Source organism: Bombus fervidus, chromosome 11 (genome assembly GCF_041682495.2).
Source record: "Bombus fervidus isolate BK054 chromosome 11, iyBomFerv1, whole genome shotgun sequence".
Classification (NCBI taxonomy): domain Eukaryota; kingdom Metazoa; phylum Arthropoda; class Insecta; order Hymenoptera; family Apidae; genus Bombus; species Bombus fervidus.
The window spans coordinates 5,967,561-5,980,413 of NC_091527.1; the positions used below are offsets into that span (position 1 = coordinate 5,967,561).

At 41.1% G+C, this 12,853-nt stretch overlaps 1 protein-coding gene across 6 annotated transcripts in view; it reads right to left on the reverse strand.

The window, feature by feature from the left end:
- Positions 1-791: 791 nt before the first annotated feature.
- The window catches only part of LOC139992385 (uncharacterized), a 110,989-nt gene continuing 98,927 nt past the window's right edge, over positions 792-12,853 (reverse strand). For 5 of the 6 annotated variants that reach the window (XM_072013174.1, XM_072013172.1, XM_072013173.1 and 2 more), the window contains 12 exons: positions 11,408-11,536; positions 9,515-9,640; positions 8,920-9,303; positions 8,740-8,838; positions 7,802-8,242; positions 6,698-7,221; positions 6,385-6,580; positions 6,164-6,325; positions 5,851-6,087; positions 5,589-5,778; positions 4,837-5,517; positions 792-4,751 (listed from right to left, as the gene is read on the reverse strand). In XM_072013174.1, coding sequence (XP_071869275.1) covers positions 4,528-4,751; positions 4,837-5,517; positions 5,589-5,778; positions 5,851-6,087; positions 6,164-6,325; positions 6,385-6,580; positions 6,698-7,221; positions 7,802-8,242; positions 8,740-8,838; positions 8,920-9,303; positions 9,515-9,640; positions 11,408-11,536 — 3,393 coding nt within the window. In that variant the 3' untranslated portion in view covers positions 792-4,527. The remainder of the gene's footprint in view (positions 4,752-4,836; positions 5,518-5,588; positions 5,779-5,850; positions 6,088-6,163; positions 6,326-6,384; positions 6,581-6,697; positions 7,222-7,801; positions 8,243-8,739; positions 8,839-8,919; positions 9,304-9,514; positions 9,641-11,407; positions 11,537-12,853) is intronic. The other variant, XM_072013178.1, reaches the window with a different exon arrangement.

The following is a 12,853-nucleotide window of genomic DNA, read 5'->3' on the forward strand; positions in this document are numbered from 1 at the left end:
TTGCTTGTAAGTATAATTTAACCGAAGAGAGACGTAACGCGAAGCTCGAGAATAGACGTTAAAAAGAACAGGTGATACGTAGGTGAAATCGAGGACGGTCTCACGAAAAGTTTCGTCTATGAGAACATACGAATACACTTTGTTTTACGTTCAGTACGAAGTTAAAAAAATATTTGCACGCGTATCTTCTGCGTAGGTTAAATGGAATGCAAACAGAAACGTACGATGAACGAGCTAAAGGAATAATAAAATAAGAAGTCAGCAGGAGTTGAGGATAGAGTAGCGTGCGATGTTTCTGGCCAGACGAATTTCTTATTTTGTATTTCAAAACCGATATGCAGACTGTACACCTTTGTGCAATTTCACGTTTTCACGTACATAATTAAGGAAATGGGACCTAAATAGGGACTCGCGTCACTGAAGCCGCAACAAAATGTTACATAGTTAGAGTTCTTTAAAATATCGCTTTTAGGATATGAAGCGAACGATCTGCTTGGCTGGACACTTTTACACATTACTGGAGGTCCTTGAAGGATTCGAATATGAAAGGGAAACACAGTCACAGTCTAAATAAATGGAGGATAAATAGATCGAGATAAATAGCGAAAAAATCGACAAAGGTTAAAATAGGAAATGACAGCGTGATTTACTTTCCGGAAGTGGAAGTTCAAGGTAGATCCTTGAGCGACTCACCTTGCTGCTGGCAAGGTATACCCACTCTATTACGATATCTTTAATAATCTATTTGATTTCTTTAATGTACACGTAATAGGAACGAACGAGAAGCCTGGTATCCTAAAATGGCTTTATTAACTCTTAACTTTACACGTGTTTAATATGCAGTACTTGTCAGAGATATCTGTATACGCGTGTATCTGTGTGTCTGTGTCTGTATTATTTCACGCTTCTTTCATTAGTCGTCGACCACACCACCCGATAGGATGATCGTTAACGAGATACGATGCCTTTTCGATCGTGCAGATCGAAGGAAGGACGATATTTTATTACCTGGCCCGATTCCTTCCATCCGGGGTTCCGTCGAGGCGCCATAGCGGACAAAAATAATTTGCGAATTCCCAATCGACGAGTATTACTTTTATGTATATATCATTATGTGTACAAGAAATTCCTTATACGCGACGTGATAATCGTTTCTCCTCCTTCGTCTCTCCCCTCGAAGCGGAACTTTTTCGGTTGTCCTTCTGGACTCGACCGAATTCTACGATTTTTCCTTCGTATTTCTTCTGTAATTCTTTCGTCGTTTCATTCTTGTTTCCCTAGCTTTTGTTCTCTTCTATACAAAATACTTTCGAACAACACACACATTCTCTCTCTCTCTCTCTTCTTCTCTTCGTTTCGCAGGCCAAAAAAAAAGAAAGTAAGCTCCATCTAAAAGCTTGTTCTTAAACACGATGATCGGTTGAATGTTCGCCAATTCCGATCTCTTCTTTACATTTTTCCACTTCTGACACCGTATCTTATAAATATCGTACACGTTTATTATACATAATCGTCGTTTCCGTCACAATAACACAATTGCAGCGCATGAGAGTTACGCGTATAGCGATGATATGATTAGAAGCATGATATGAGTTCTGCTCTTGTCTATCGCAGGTCACAGACCGGAGATTCGAAAGTAGTCTTTGAGTAGCGTGTACATATACTGCGATCGGCCACGCACGATCGATATGGCCTCATCCACGATCCGAGCTTCTTTTATTCTTATTTTATATATATTTTTTTTTCTCTCGTAAAAAAACCTTTCTGTGTCTCTTTTCTTCTCTTTTTTATTTTTTTTTTTTTTTTTTAAGGTAGCTCGAGCGTGGACGCGACAAGACGATCCGTGACGCATCAATTTCCTTGAACAGCGGATACGCTAAAACGTGATACAAAAATAGAAAATACTCCCGAGGTTTTCTAATTCGTGCGATTATCGCGACGAATCGTACATGTTGTTCGTTTCATTGGAACGCAATCGTTTTGCATTGTGGAATAGAATGATCTGCCTGATTTTTATTCTGCGATAAACAAGGCGCGATGAAGAAGGATTGAAAAGAGATAGTCGCGTGTTAATATACTTAAATCTTCTACATTATAAAGACGTGAATTAATATATATTATATCGTAATTTAGCTTGCATACCAAACATCCGTTTTTTTTTTTTTATCATTCTACATACACAAATATCATCATTATCATCATTATCATCATCATCATCATTATCATCATCATCATTCACACTAAGTTTTAATAGGAGTGACCCCAAATTTGTAGATTCGTCAACTACCTGTTTCTGTTGCGAAGAAGTGGATGAACAGAGCCTCCAAATTCGAGGTGCGCAAAAGATATCGCTTCTTTTTTAATTTTGTTTTGTTATTTCTCTTTCTGTTTCCTCCTTCCCTTGTCCTTCGTTCTTTTCTTTCGATTTCTCGCATTATTTCCTTCCTCTTTGAAAAAATATCAGGAAACTATCGAGGTATTGAAGAAACGGCAGCGCGTACATACCCGTATCCCAAAAAAATTGTGGTTCATTCTCGTTCCTTTTTCCTTTTATTTATTCGTTCACGAAAATCAGTCGAAAATTTGTTTGTAACAGAGCAGCTGGTTAGATTGTATAAAATCATTCATATAAAAAACGTATGCGCGCCCTGTTCATAAGGTGTACGGGTGTTTACGCACGTCTGTATATGTTAAAAAGTAGGTCTTATTACTTTATTCTCCTCCGTGTCCTTTGTTCCTTCTTATTTTTAATTCCATTTTTTCTTCTCTGCTTTAAATAGTTAGTACTTTTTTTTGGCTTGGTAACTATGTAAATTCTAAATTAAATTAAGCCATCGACGGGTTTGGAATCGTTAAAACTAGAGCTTCCTTTTTCTTTCAAACGATAAAAAAAAAAAAAAAAAAGAAACAAAAGACCTTAGATAATAGTAACAGAGCTGTTTAAAAAAAGAGCGAATTCCTTGTCTGATTGTGCGTGAAACGAATGGGAAGCTTCCTCCTGTACAGTGCAAAGAAAAAAAAGAAATAAAGAAATAAAAAGTGCAAGACAATGTAAACCCTAGACAGTAGGTCTTGGCAGTGTTTTTCGAACGACATCAATCTAATAATAAGTAATGCAGCAGACTGTCTATCGAACGACAAATAGGTAATATACATAGTTTTTATATATATATATATATTTATATATATTATCATTAGTTTTTTTTTTCTTTTATTCTGCGTGGCCTACAGCGCCAATGGAAGCATTTTGCTGTCACTCTGCAATGGCATATCGCGCAAACAGATACACACGGTTAAGTTATGTTCCATTTTTTTCTTCTTTAAAAAAATCCTCACTTCTCACTAAGTTAATCGTTTAAGTCTGGCATAACCGATCGTCGGATGGGTCAGTTCAATAAAATCGCAGAATATACAAAATCTTCTTCGTTCCTGTTTCGATATTCCTTCCTCTTGCAAAAACTTATGGACAGTATAAAAAAAGAGGCTTGAATAACTGGCGATAAAACTGTCTCATCCGACGAATAATTATCATGTATCTCTTTTTTTTCTCATCTGGCAGCGTTACGCGTTGTAGGTACATTGTAAGATTCGTTAAGTCGATAGTCTTTGATACTTGGAGACCGTTTGCTTCTTTTTTTCATTTTTTAACAGTAAATTGCGTTAAGTCGTAGAACCATTTATAGTAAGTGTTTTCTTCGTTCACAGCAGGATACCCTTATTGCTTAAAAAATGGCACTGATATTACTGAAATATTTAACGAGTATCGTTGCTGCATATACACCGACTCTCTTTGCTACCTCATATTATCGAGTAAAATACATCTCGCCCTAAACGACTGGCTGGTTCTACAAGATTCGTAAACCTAAAACCTAAAATATCCGCTTACCCGGTCGGAGTAGTAGAATCATTCTCCCTCTTTCTTTCTCTCTTTCTACAGTTTGAATTCGTTACGAAAGGCAACGCGTGATTTGTAATCCCATACACTCCCTAGAAAAATGTATCCCGTGAAATTACAAGACGATCGATGACAAAAAGTGCATCTGTTTTGTTACAAAATAAAAGTAAAAAGAGGAGAAGAAAAAGGAAGGAAACTCGGGGACGACTTTCTCATCCCTCGTTCCCTCGTCTTTCTCTTCCCTTAAATACGTTATATACCGCGGATAAATAGCGACGAATGAGTATACATGTACATAGATAATATTACAAAGTAAGTAAAAGTGGGCGTGACTTTTGGCGTGAGTTCTCCTGAACAGATCTTTCGTCTTCTTTCGTTTCGTGATACCGATATACATATACATATATATATTGTTCGAATGCCGGGACGAACGAAAGCTTTGTGTTTTCCTTTTTTTTTTTCTTTTTCGTTTTTTACTTAAGATTGCTGTATATGTTCAGTTTACCGCAGTTGTCCATTTTACCGGCAAGCTGAGGTTTCTTCTGATAGTTGGTTTGGTTTTGCGCGTGTATTGGGGAGTCTCCGAGCATCGCTAACATATATTTGCGCGTGGGCGAGTGAACCGTATTTTGTTAGGGTGGTACGTATGGGGGTGGTTTCCTGTACGTTGGGGTGGGTTTAGGGCGATTCTGACGATTGGTGTCACGGTTCGTTGCGAATGGTGGAGGTGGTTGGTACGGTTCCTCGGAATTCTCCTTTGGCAACATCGGCACGTCCGCGCCATCTTCAGCCTTTTGATATTCGGGAGGTGGTAGTGGAGGTTTTTCTTCCTTCAGAATGACGGGAGACTTGTTACCTGCAATAAACGATAAAAATATATAATTTAGTTAACACAAGAATAGTGGCAAATGTAGGTATTTAAATAAATGAAAAATTTATACCTGGATCTGGCTTTTCATCCAACTCGTCCTGGAAAATGACGGGTATACCCTTGCTGCGGAAACTCTGTCTCTCGTCGTCCTGTTCGCTGACGCTCATCTTACCACTACGTCTTCGTCTGTACAACACGCAGGCAATGATACCCGCTAGGATGAGCATTATAGCGATTATTATAGCCGGCAGGACGAACGTGATAAGATAATCATCGTGGAATGCCCCGACTGAGGTGGAATCGTCCACTGGTGGAACATGACTGTCAGGCGAATGAACGTCTGTTAATTCGCCAAGGCAGATGCCCATGGGGACCACAGTGATTTGTTTCACAGGGAATTTCGGGCCCATGACGTCCAGAACCTCGTCCGTGACAGATCGACGATCGTTGTCACTCTTTACGAGTACCGAACGCAATCTACTGACTTCTTCGTGGGCACAATATGAGGTAGGCAAGGTTCTGTTGTGCCACGTGATTACCGTGCTACCATTCGATATACTATGTAAAGAGATCGCACTAGTATCTTTATCTTGATACAGATCACGGAGCTTTTCGATGAAATTACGCTTTTGAAGGGCAGAGTGTGCAAACGACTTGTACGGGATGTCCAGGGTCATGGAGAACTCCACCGTATGGTGCATGAAGGGTGCAGAATGAACAACAACCACTAGGCCGTCGGTGGCACTTGCGCCTATAAGGAATTGACAAAAGTTTTATAAAAATATCCAGTGTCTACATCGTGGAAGTGATAATTTTGCTTACCTTCTTTGTCAGTAACTACTAATTGATATTCCTTACGTCCAACGTCACTACGCATTGGTACTCCATAAAATTCTTGATTCTTGCTGTCAAATTGCAGCCATTCCTGTGAGGGAATAGGTTTGCGTTCGATGGTCAGTAGAGACATTTGCATATTTCTTGCAGAACCATCTTCTGCATCGTAGAAGGTATCCTAGAATAATAATTTGTATTAGATTTATATTTAAATGAAACAGTGCGTTTCTTCTGTTATGACATAACGTACCTCTGGTACTTTAAATACAAGCAACTGGCCAACAGTGGCATTAACAAGATCCACCTGGTTCCTTGGTACAGGTGGGAAGTTTGATTTAGGCTCTTGCGTAGACACTTTTGGTATTTCTGGACGGGATATATCCTCACACTGTCCAATACCCTGGTAGACCACTCGTTTGACTCTAATTTCAGGGAGGAGAACATCCCTCAATGAAGGACTGGGCTCACCGTTTTTATCAATCAGGACCTAAATCATAGATATTTAATAAGATTTTCTTTAAGGCGGATCTGAAAAAATAATGAGACATTAAAACCATAATTACATGCATCAGATCGTCGATATATTCTTTAGGGCATTCGCTGCTTCTAGGTAAACTATCATTGGTCCAAGTGAAGATTGCTTGGTCGCGATCGATATCAACAGCTCTAACGGTGATATGCCTGGTATCGCTATCTCCATACAATTCGGCTATTCCTCGAATTACCTATAAACCGACAACAATTAAACGCACTAGTATAGGCTCTATTATAACAGATGAAATACCTTTAGCTCCCAGTCAACGTCTGTAGGAAACTCAGTGCGCTTATCGATCCTTAAATAAATACTGAATTCATGGTTCACACTGCGACTGAGCTTGTGCTGCTGCACGTGAATGTCGAGTCGATCTGTCACGTTTAATCCCTCGCTATCGCCAGCTACCAATTCGTAGGTCCAGGTAGAAATATCGTTCTCCAGTGGCCTGCGCGATAATGATTAATTAAAAAATAAATTCTTTATATACAGGATATTTCACTATTGAACACAGTTCATATATAATAAACCACTTTGTAATCATTTCTTGACAACTAATGCTTACAATCCATAAACCTCCTGCGTCCTTTGATTGAATTGTAGCCAGTGGCTGGGTTTCAACGGTGCACCCTGCAGATACAAACTCAGCTTCAGGTTTCTGGTATCTCCGTCCTCCAGATCGCTGAACGTATTAGCGGGTATAACATAGTTCAACGGTTTTCCAGCCGTAACCGGTATCTTCTTCAGTCTCCTATCTTGTTTGGGCGGGAAGTTACGAACTCCGTACACTATGGTTTCCGTGGTAACCCTAGGTGGTTCCGTGGCAGCGCTGGTCGGTGCTGGAGTGGTAGTGGTCGTGGTAGTGGTTGTACTAGCAGTGGTTGGAGCCATGGTAGTAATAGTGGTGGTAGTGGTGGTGGTTGTAGTTGTAGTGATTGGTGTGGTTCTCATCTGTGTCGTTGTTGTTGTAGGTGTCGTAGTGATATTTGTGACCAGTGCGGTGGTTGTGGTTGTGGTGGTGGTGTTTGCAGGTATTGGTAACAGAGTAATGGGCTGTTTCGTCGAAGACATTGACGATTGTTCCGTCGGCTAAAGGCAGAAAAAGGATGCTTTAATATTGGGGAACAAGTAGTCAAATCGTCGAATCTCGATGTATGAAGACATCGTGAATAATAAAAAAAAAGGGGGGACAACTTAATTATGGTAATTAATGAATGCTGCGAGGAGATCGTGCGAATTATCTTTTCGACCACAGTTTCGAAATGCAAATGAAAACAAGAAACCCTTGGTTTTGGCCAGTTTCTCATGAACAATGCTCTCTTCCCGTGGAGTTGGCACGCTTGCTTTACTCGTATGAATTATTACTCGGCGCAGCTTACTCTAAAGTGACACGCCTGTGCATGACGCTGTATTAAATTACACTTCTAAGCTGCGCTTAACTTTCCCGCCAGCATCTATGCAGCTTTGTGACAAACGACAATGAGCGAAGGATATCCACGCTACGATCCTCGTCGCGCATCGTTTATAAGGCAGAAGATGGCTTTAGGTGGGCTATGTGATACACAACGACCTATCGTTTGGCATACTAAAGCGACAGACTAACGTGAACGGACTCTACGTGTAGCATGAACTATCGTACAAACGAAAGCTTGAAGCATTGAAGCATTACCTCTTCCGTAGTAACATTAACGGTACCATTGGTGACGTCCGCTTCCGTCCTTTCAACAACAACGGTGGTAGGTGTGGTTCCCATGGTTGTGGTACTAGAATGAGGAACGATTACCGAAGGAGGGATGGTGGTGAGTTCTGGTATAGTGACAGATGAGACGTTTAGAGATTCGGTCTCCGTGTATCTGGTGTTCTTCGTTGTCTCTTCGGTGCTCTCCGATTTCTCCGGTGTCTCGGTCGATGGGACAATGATGGTCGGCATGATGCTTGCTGTTGTTGTATCTGCTATTGTTGTACTCGTTGTTGTGCTATTTGTTGTATTGGCCGTTGACGAGGGTGGTTGTTGGGTGGTTGTTGTTGTTGTCGAAGTAGTTGAGGTGGTCGTCGTGGTGGTGGTTGTTGGAGTTGTTGATGGTGGTGATGTAAGTTCAGTGGTTGTTGTCTGCGAAATCGTTAGTAGATGCGATGTACGGCACGAAAAACTTGGTTAGTTACATTACGAAGGGAGCGAAGAAGATGTATACAAAAAAAAAAGAACTATAAGAAAGAAAAAATAATATATATATATATGCTCTTCTCTCTCTCACACACACACACATATTCAGGCTTTCGTATCCATTTCAACAGAGTTACTTCGCATTATAGCGTTTCCTATACATCGATCGATACCGCCTAAACGGCATAGAAAATGGCATAAGTCGGCATTGAACACGCAGTACCCACAGCTAGACTAAAATATTTTAAGCGCAACGATTCCCTTAAGCGATTGGCGTGGCGAATGAAGGACAGAGACATAAGAATTTTTAACGAAAGCCAGTTATATAGCGATGTTCTTTTGCTATCTTCTTTTTTAACGTTTCTTCTAATTTGAGAGAAGAATCGGTGACAAATTTCATCAAATTTATCACACGATTCGATTGGCTTCAATCTGATACTTACGGTCGACGTGGTGTCCGTAGTGGTTCTGTTCAATGCACTCTCCACTACATTTGGTTGATTCACGACTGGAATCTCCTCCTCATCGATATCCTCTTCGGTCTAAGACACGCATAAGTTCCGTTAATTTTCCACAAAACTAAAATATCTCTAATTATTTTTCGTCGTATGAATAAAACTTACATTCCAATCGATAGGTTCTTCTCCATGGTGATGCCTGTGTGGATGTTCGGGCGAATTTCCTCTAGGAGAATTCGTGTCCGGCATGAAAGTTGGCGATACTTGCGAGTCATCGCCATCCTCACCGTCTTCGCCATCTTCACCGTCTTCGTCATCCTCGCTATCGTATTCGATGTCATAATCATCGTAACTTTCATAGTCCGCGTTACCGTAATGCCCAGAACCGCTTTCCCTTCTGCTTCTCAATAACAAGCTTGACTCCGTCTTCACGCGCCATAGCAGGACCGGAAGTTGCATCACTTCCGCCAGGGTACCATCCTTCGCTTGTTCCCGCAGATGTTTCACCAAATCTGTCTGGTGCCTCCATAAATGACCGTCGCAACCGACCTTTTAATAAAATTCGAACGTGGAATGTTAGCTTTAATCGTTGTCAATATCCTTTGATATTCTTTCTCTAAAGAATTGTGAAGTGGTATAGCTAACGACACAGAAAAAAAGAAATAATAGTCTTTGAATAAGATTCGAATGCAGACCGTTGCAAGCTGGCAAAAGTAAGAAGACTACGAGGGAAGTAAAAATTTCAATCAAAAGATCTCACCTGCCACTGGACCGCCGTGAGGTGTTTCTCTTTCCGGTGTTTCACGTTTCCTGACCCGCTGAGGATCACGGTAGAATCATCGTTGAAACTTTCCTTGGCGTTTTGCGGATGCATCGAAAATGCACTCTGAAATTCGAATCGAGGATGAAGGCAATGTCACAAATGAATAAAAGAGCCGAATTTTTTGCCGATAGTAGACAACGCAAATAACGAGGGAGATGTGCGCGCATCCCGATTTCGATTACGTCGAGCACTCTAATCGCACGGAAAATAGATTTTTGTTCGTCGCGAGCTAGGGCAAAAATTCCACGGGATGCAATTAAATCATCCTCAATGGCTGAAGATTGAATTCACGTAATCGATTTGATTATTCCGATGAAATGAATTTCTTCGACGATGCAATTTCCCGTGATTTAAGCGGCGCGACTCGTTTCGAGATCTCTTGCGACCTTTCCGAAATATTTCCACTTCTATATGCAGAAAGCTAGCATTCTACAAACATGATTAATCGCGATTATTCGATTTCTTCGATTGGTAGAATTAAACAACGAAAGTGTACACAGTCGAGTGCACCGTATTATGTACAGAGAAAAATACAGTGGCCGAGGGAAATATTTGAACAGTTACCGCAGAAAAATTTTATATAAATATTATGATACTTGTTAAGATAACAAGATTCATCTACAAAATGGGAACAACCGCGGAGATTGTAAAATGTACGAAAAAACTAAATACGATCTAATCTCTAGCGCGTGGACTATCGCACACTCTGCGGCTCTACCTGTTTTTGCCTCGTGGAAAATACTATCTGCATTCTTCATATTGCACCTAATTGCAGTTTCTCAGCGCGCAGTCATAAAAGCTGCAAATCTCATTCGTTCAAGCGATACCAGGCAATGTAAAATAACGGAGAAAAAAATTGGACGTCGTTGTCTCCAACAGCAGTAAAAATATATTGTAGAGATAATAGCAGGGCGGAAGTGAGGAGGGAACAGTCTGACGCGCCCAGCAACATGCGCAACGAACGCAGCTCTACGTATATAAAGAATAATGTGTTTCTTTGTTTTTCGCGGTGATTAAATTAATTAAGAATTCCCGAGACGCGCGGTGAGAAAAAAATGGCGGCCTGCTCAAAGGCGTCCAATTTATGCTCGACGGAACCTCTTCGCCGGGGATGCTTTAAAACTTGAATATTTTCTGTATTATGTCGACCTCGCGATGCATCTTCTATTTCACAACGTTGCACTGGCTGGTGTAACGTCATAAAGTTCCCTTCTCATAAAGAAGCTTCTCCTGGCAAACTTTATCAAATATTCTTCGCCACAAGAGTTACTTCGCGCATTATGATAGCCCTGAGATTTCTCATATTTGCCCGATAAAAATTTCTATCTAATTCCGGTTTGTTAATGAATCAGAAAGATCTATAGATCGCTTTCGCCGATTCGCAAGACGAGGATTAGCTCAATTTACAGGAAGCAAGAAGTTTGGAATTTTTGATAATCCAACGTTTATCGTTTGCAGCGATAGAAAGGCAATGCTTAAATCCTATGTATCCAAAAATTAAAGAATCCATCACGCTACGGATGTATTATCAATTTATAGCGCGATTTACCAAGCAGCTTGATTTTGATGGATTCTGAGTTTCTTTCTGTCGGTTCGCCCGAATTACTGAAAAGTGGTGGCCCTTTGGCCTTTTTATTGCAAGTTGCCTCGACCTTTTTAATCGTACGAAACGTCAGCAGAGACGCGCGCTCGACGAAATGCGTTGGAATTTCTAGAAATCTGGTGAGAAATTTCGGTTCGTCGATCGCGTGGAAATCGAGTTTCAATTTTTCCTCGGTCTTCTTCTTCTCGACTAAAGCTACGAGGATTGTGCATATAACGCTATCGTACCACGTGAAGTCCCAGAAATCCTGCGAGGTTCTCGATGGTGTTGACTCGCGTGACCGGCGAGAGGTTGTCGAACCTGGCATCCAACAGTATCGTCAGCAGCGTCTGTTCCTCCCCTTCGTTACAGTGTGTCTAAAATCAGAGAGACGTCCCATTTCAGTTGGCTGACTGGAGGCAGAAGCGAACGGTGTCAGTGTGCGAAACGCGAGGAATTAAGGCCGACCATCCGAACGATACTCAGCCGCAATGACGCACAATACGCAGGACTATCAATTGGCATCAATCAACAACGTCTAGCAGACTAATTTCTCGGCGAGATTTAAACGTGGCGTACCGATGCAATCGCACGTCGTGCGGCGATCTTTCGCTCCACCACTGCACACGAGTAGAACAAATTCCACCCTTCTATCCCGGGTTCTTTCGATTCAGGAAATTTGTCCAGAAGATCGGTTCGATTTTTCTTATCGTCTTGTAGGAGTTTTATTAGATTTCACGATGTTCTTCGTGGGGCGTGTTATATGGCAAAACGCAGAGTCAAGGGTGAGGTATAATTGATAAGGGTTGATAATTCTTATCAAGTAGCAGAGAATTAATTTAGAGCAGAATGGATTGTGTTTGTGCGAGATAACGTAACGAATGGACTGCGGATTTTCACGCAAATTCGCGTTTTTACGAACACGATAAAAAAAGAGAGAGAAAATAGAAACCAAGGCAAAGATTTGCGTGTTTCAACCGCTTAGTGTTATAAATAAAATATATAATATAATTTGCCGAGCACGTCGCAGAAGGTTGCTGTTTCTCTGGTAAAAATCGAATAATTGGAAACGGCAGGCGAACGATAGCAAATGGAATTTCCCATTTGCAAGCGGCCAGGGTCGAGAGATCGCGCACGTACGCGTGCGTCGAGGGGTGAAATCCAGTTTACCCGTTTAATTAATCGACGCTAAACGGTTCAAAAATGGCGATGTTTCCGTGGACGTGAGTGATCCAGGTAAGCGGCCACAGTTTCGTAGCGAAGGATAAACGTGATAATTTCGTTGAACGATTTAACGAGCACGGCATTGCGACCAATTAATTATCTAGATACCGAAAATCGGCTGGATCCGATTAAAACGATCGACGCGTCGCGCAAAAGTCAAACCCCGATATGCTTGTTGCTCGATCGGCCGACGAAACCGATTAACGTGCTAATTGATTTACCGCTTCATTAACAGCTTCGGCTGGACGCACCGAGTTTAGCAACAAACGAGCGTGCTCTGGCCAACCTGAATGATCTGCTCGTTCACTCAAATGGATAATAGGTTTAAAGAAACGTGAGTTTTTTAACATTGGAAATATCAGAGTCTCTTTTCCTTCGTTCGTTCTTGCAGACATATTTTTCTTCTACTCGACTAAACTTAAGAACGATTTATTACTATTTTAGACAAGACATTGGAAAATGATGTTTAG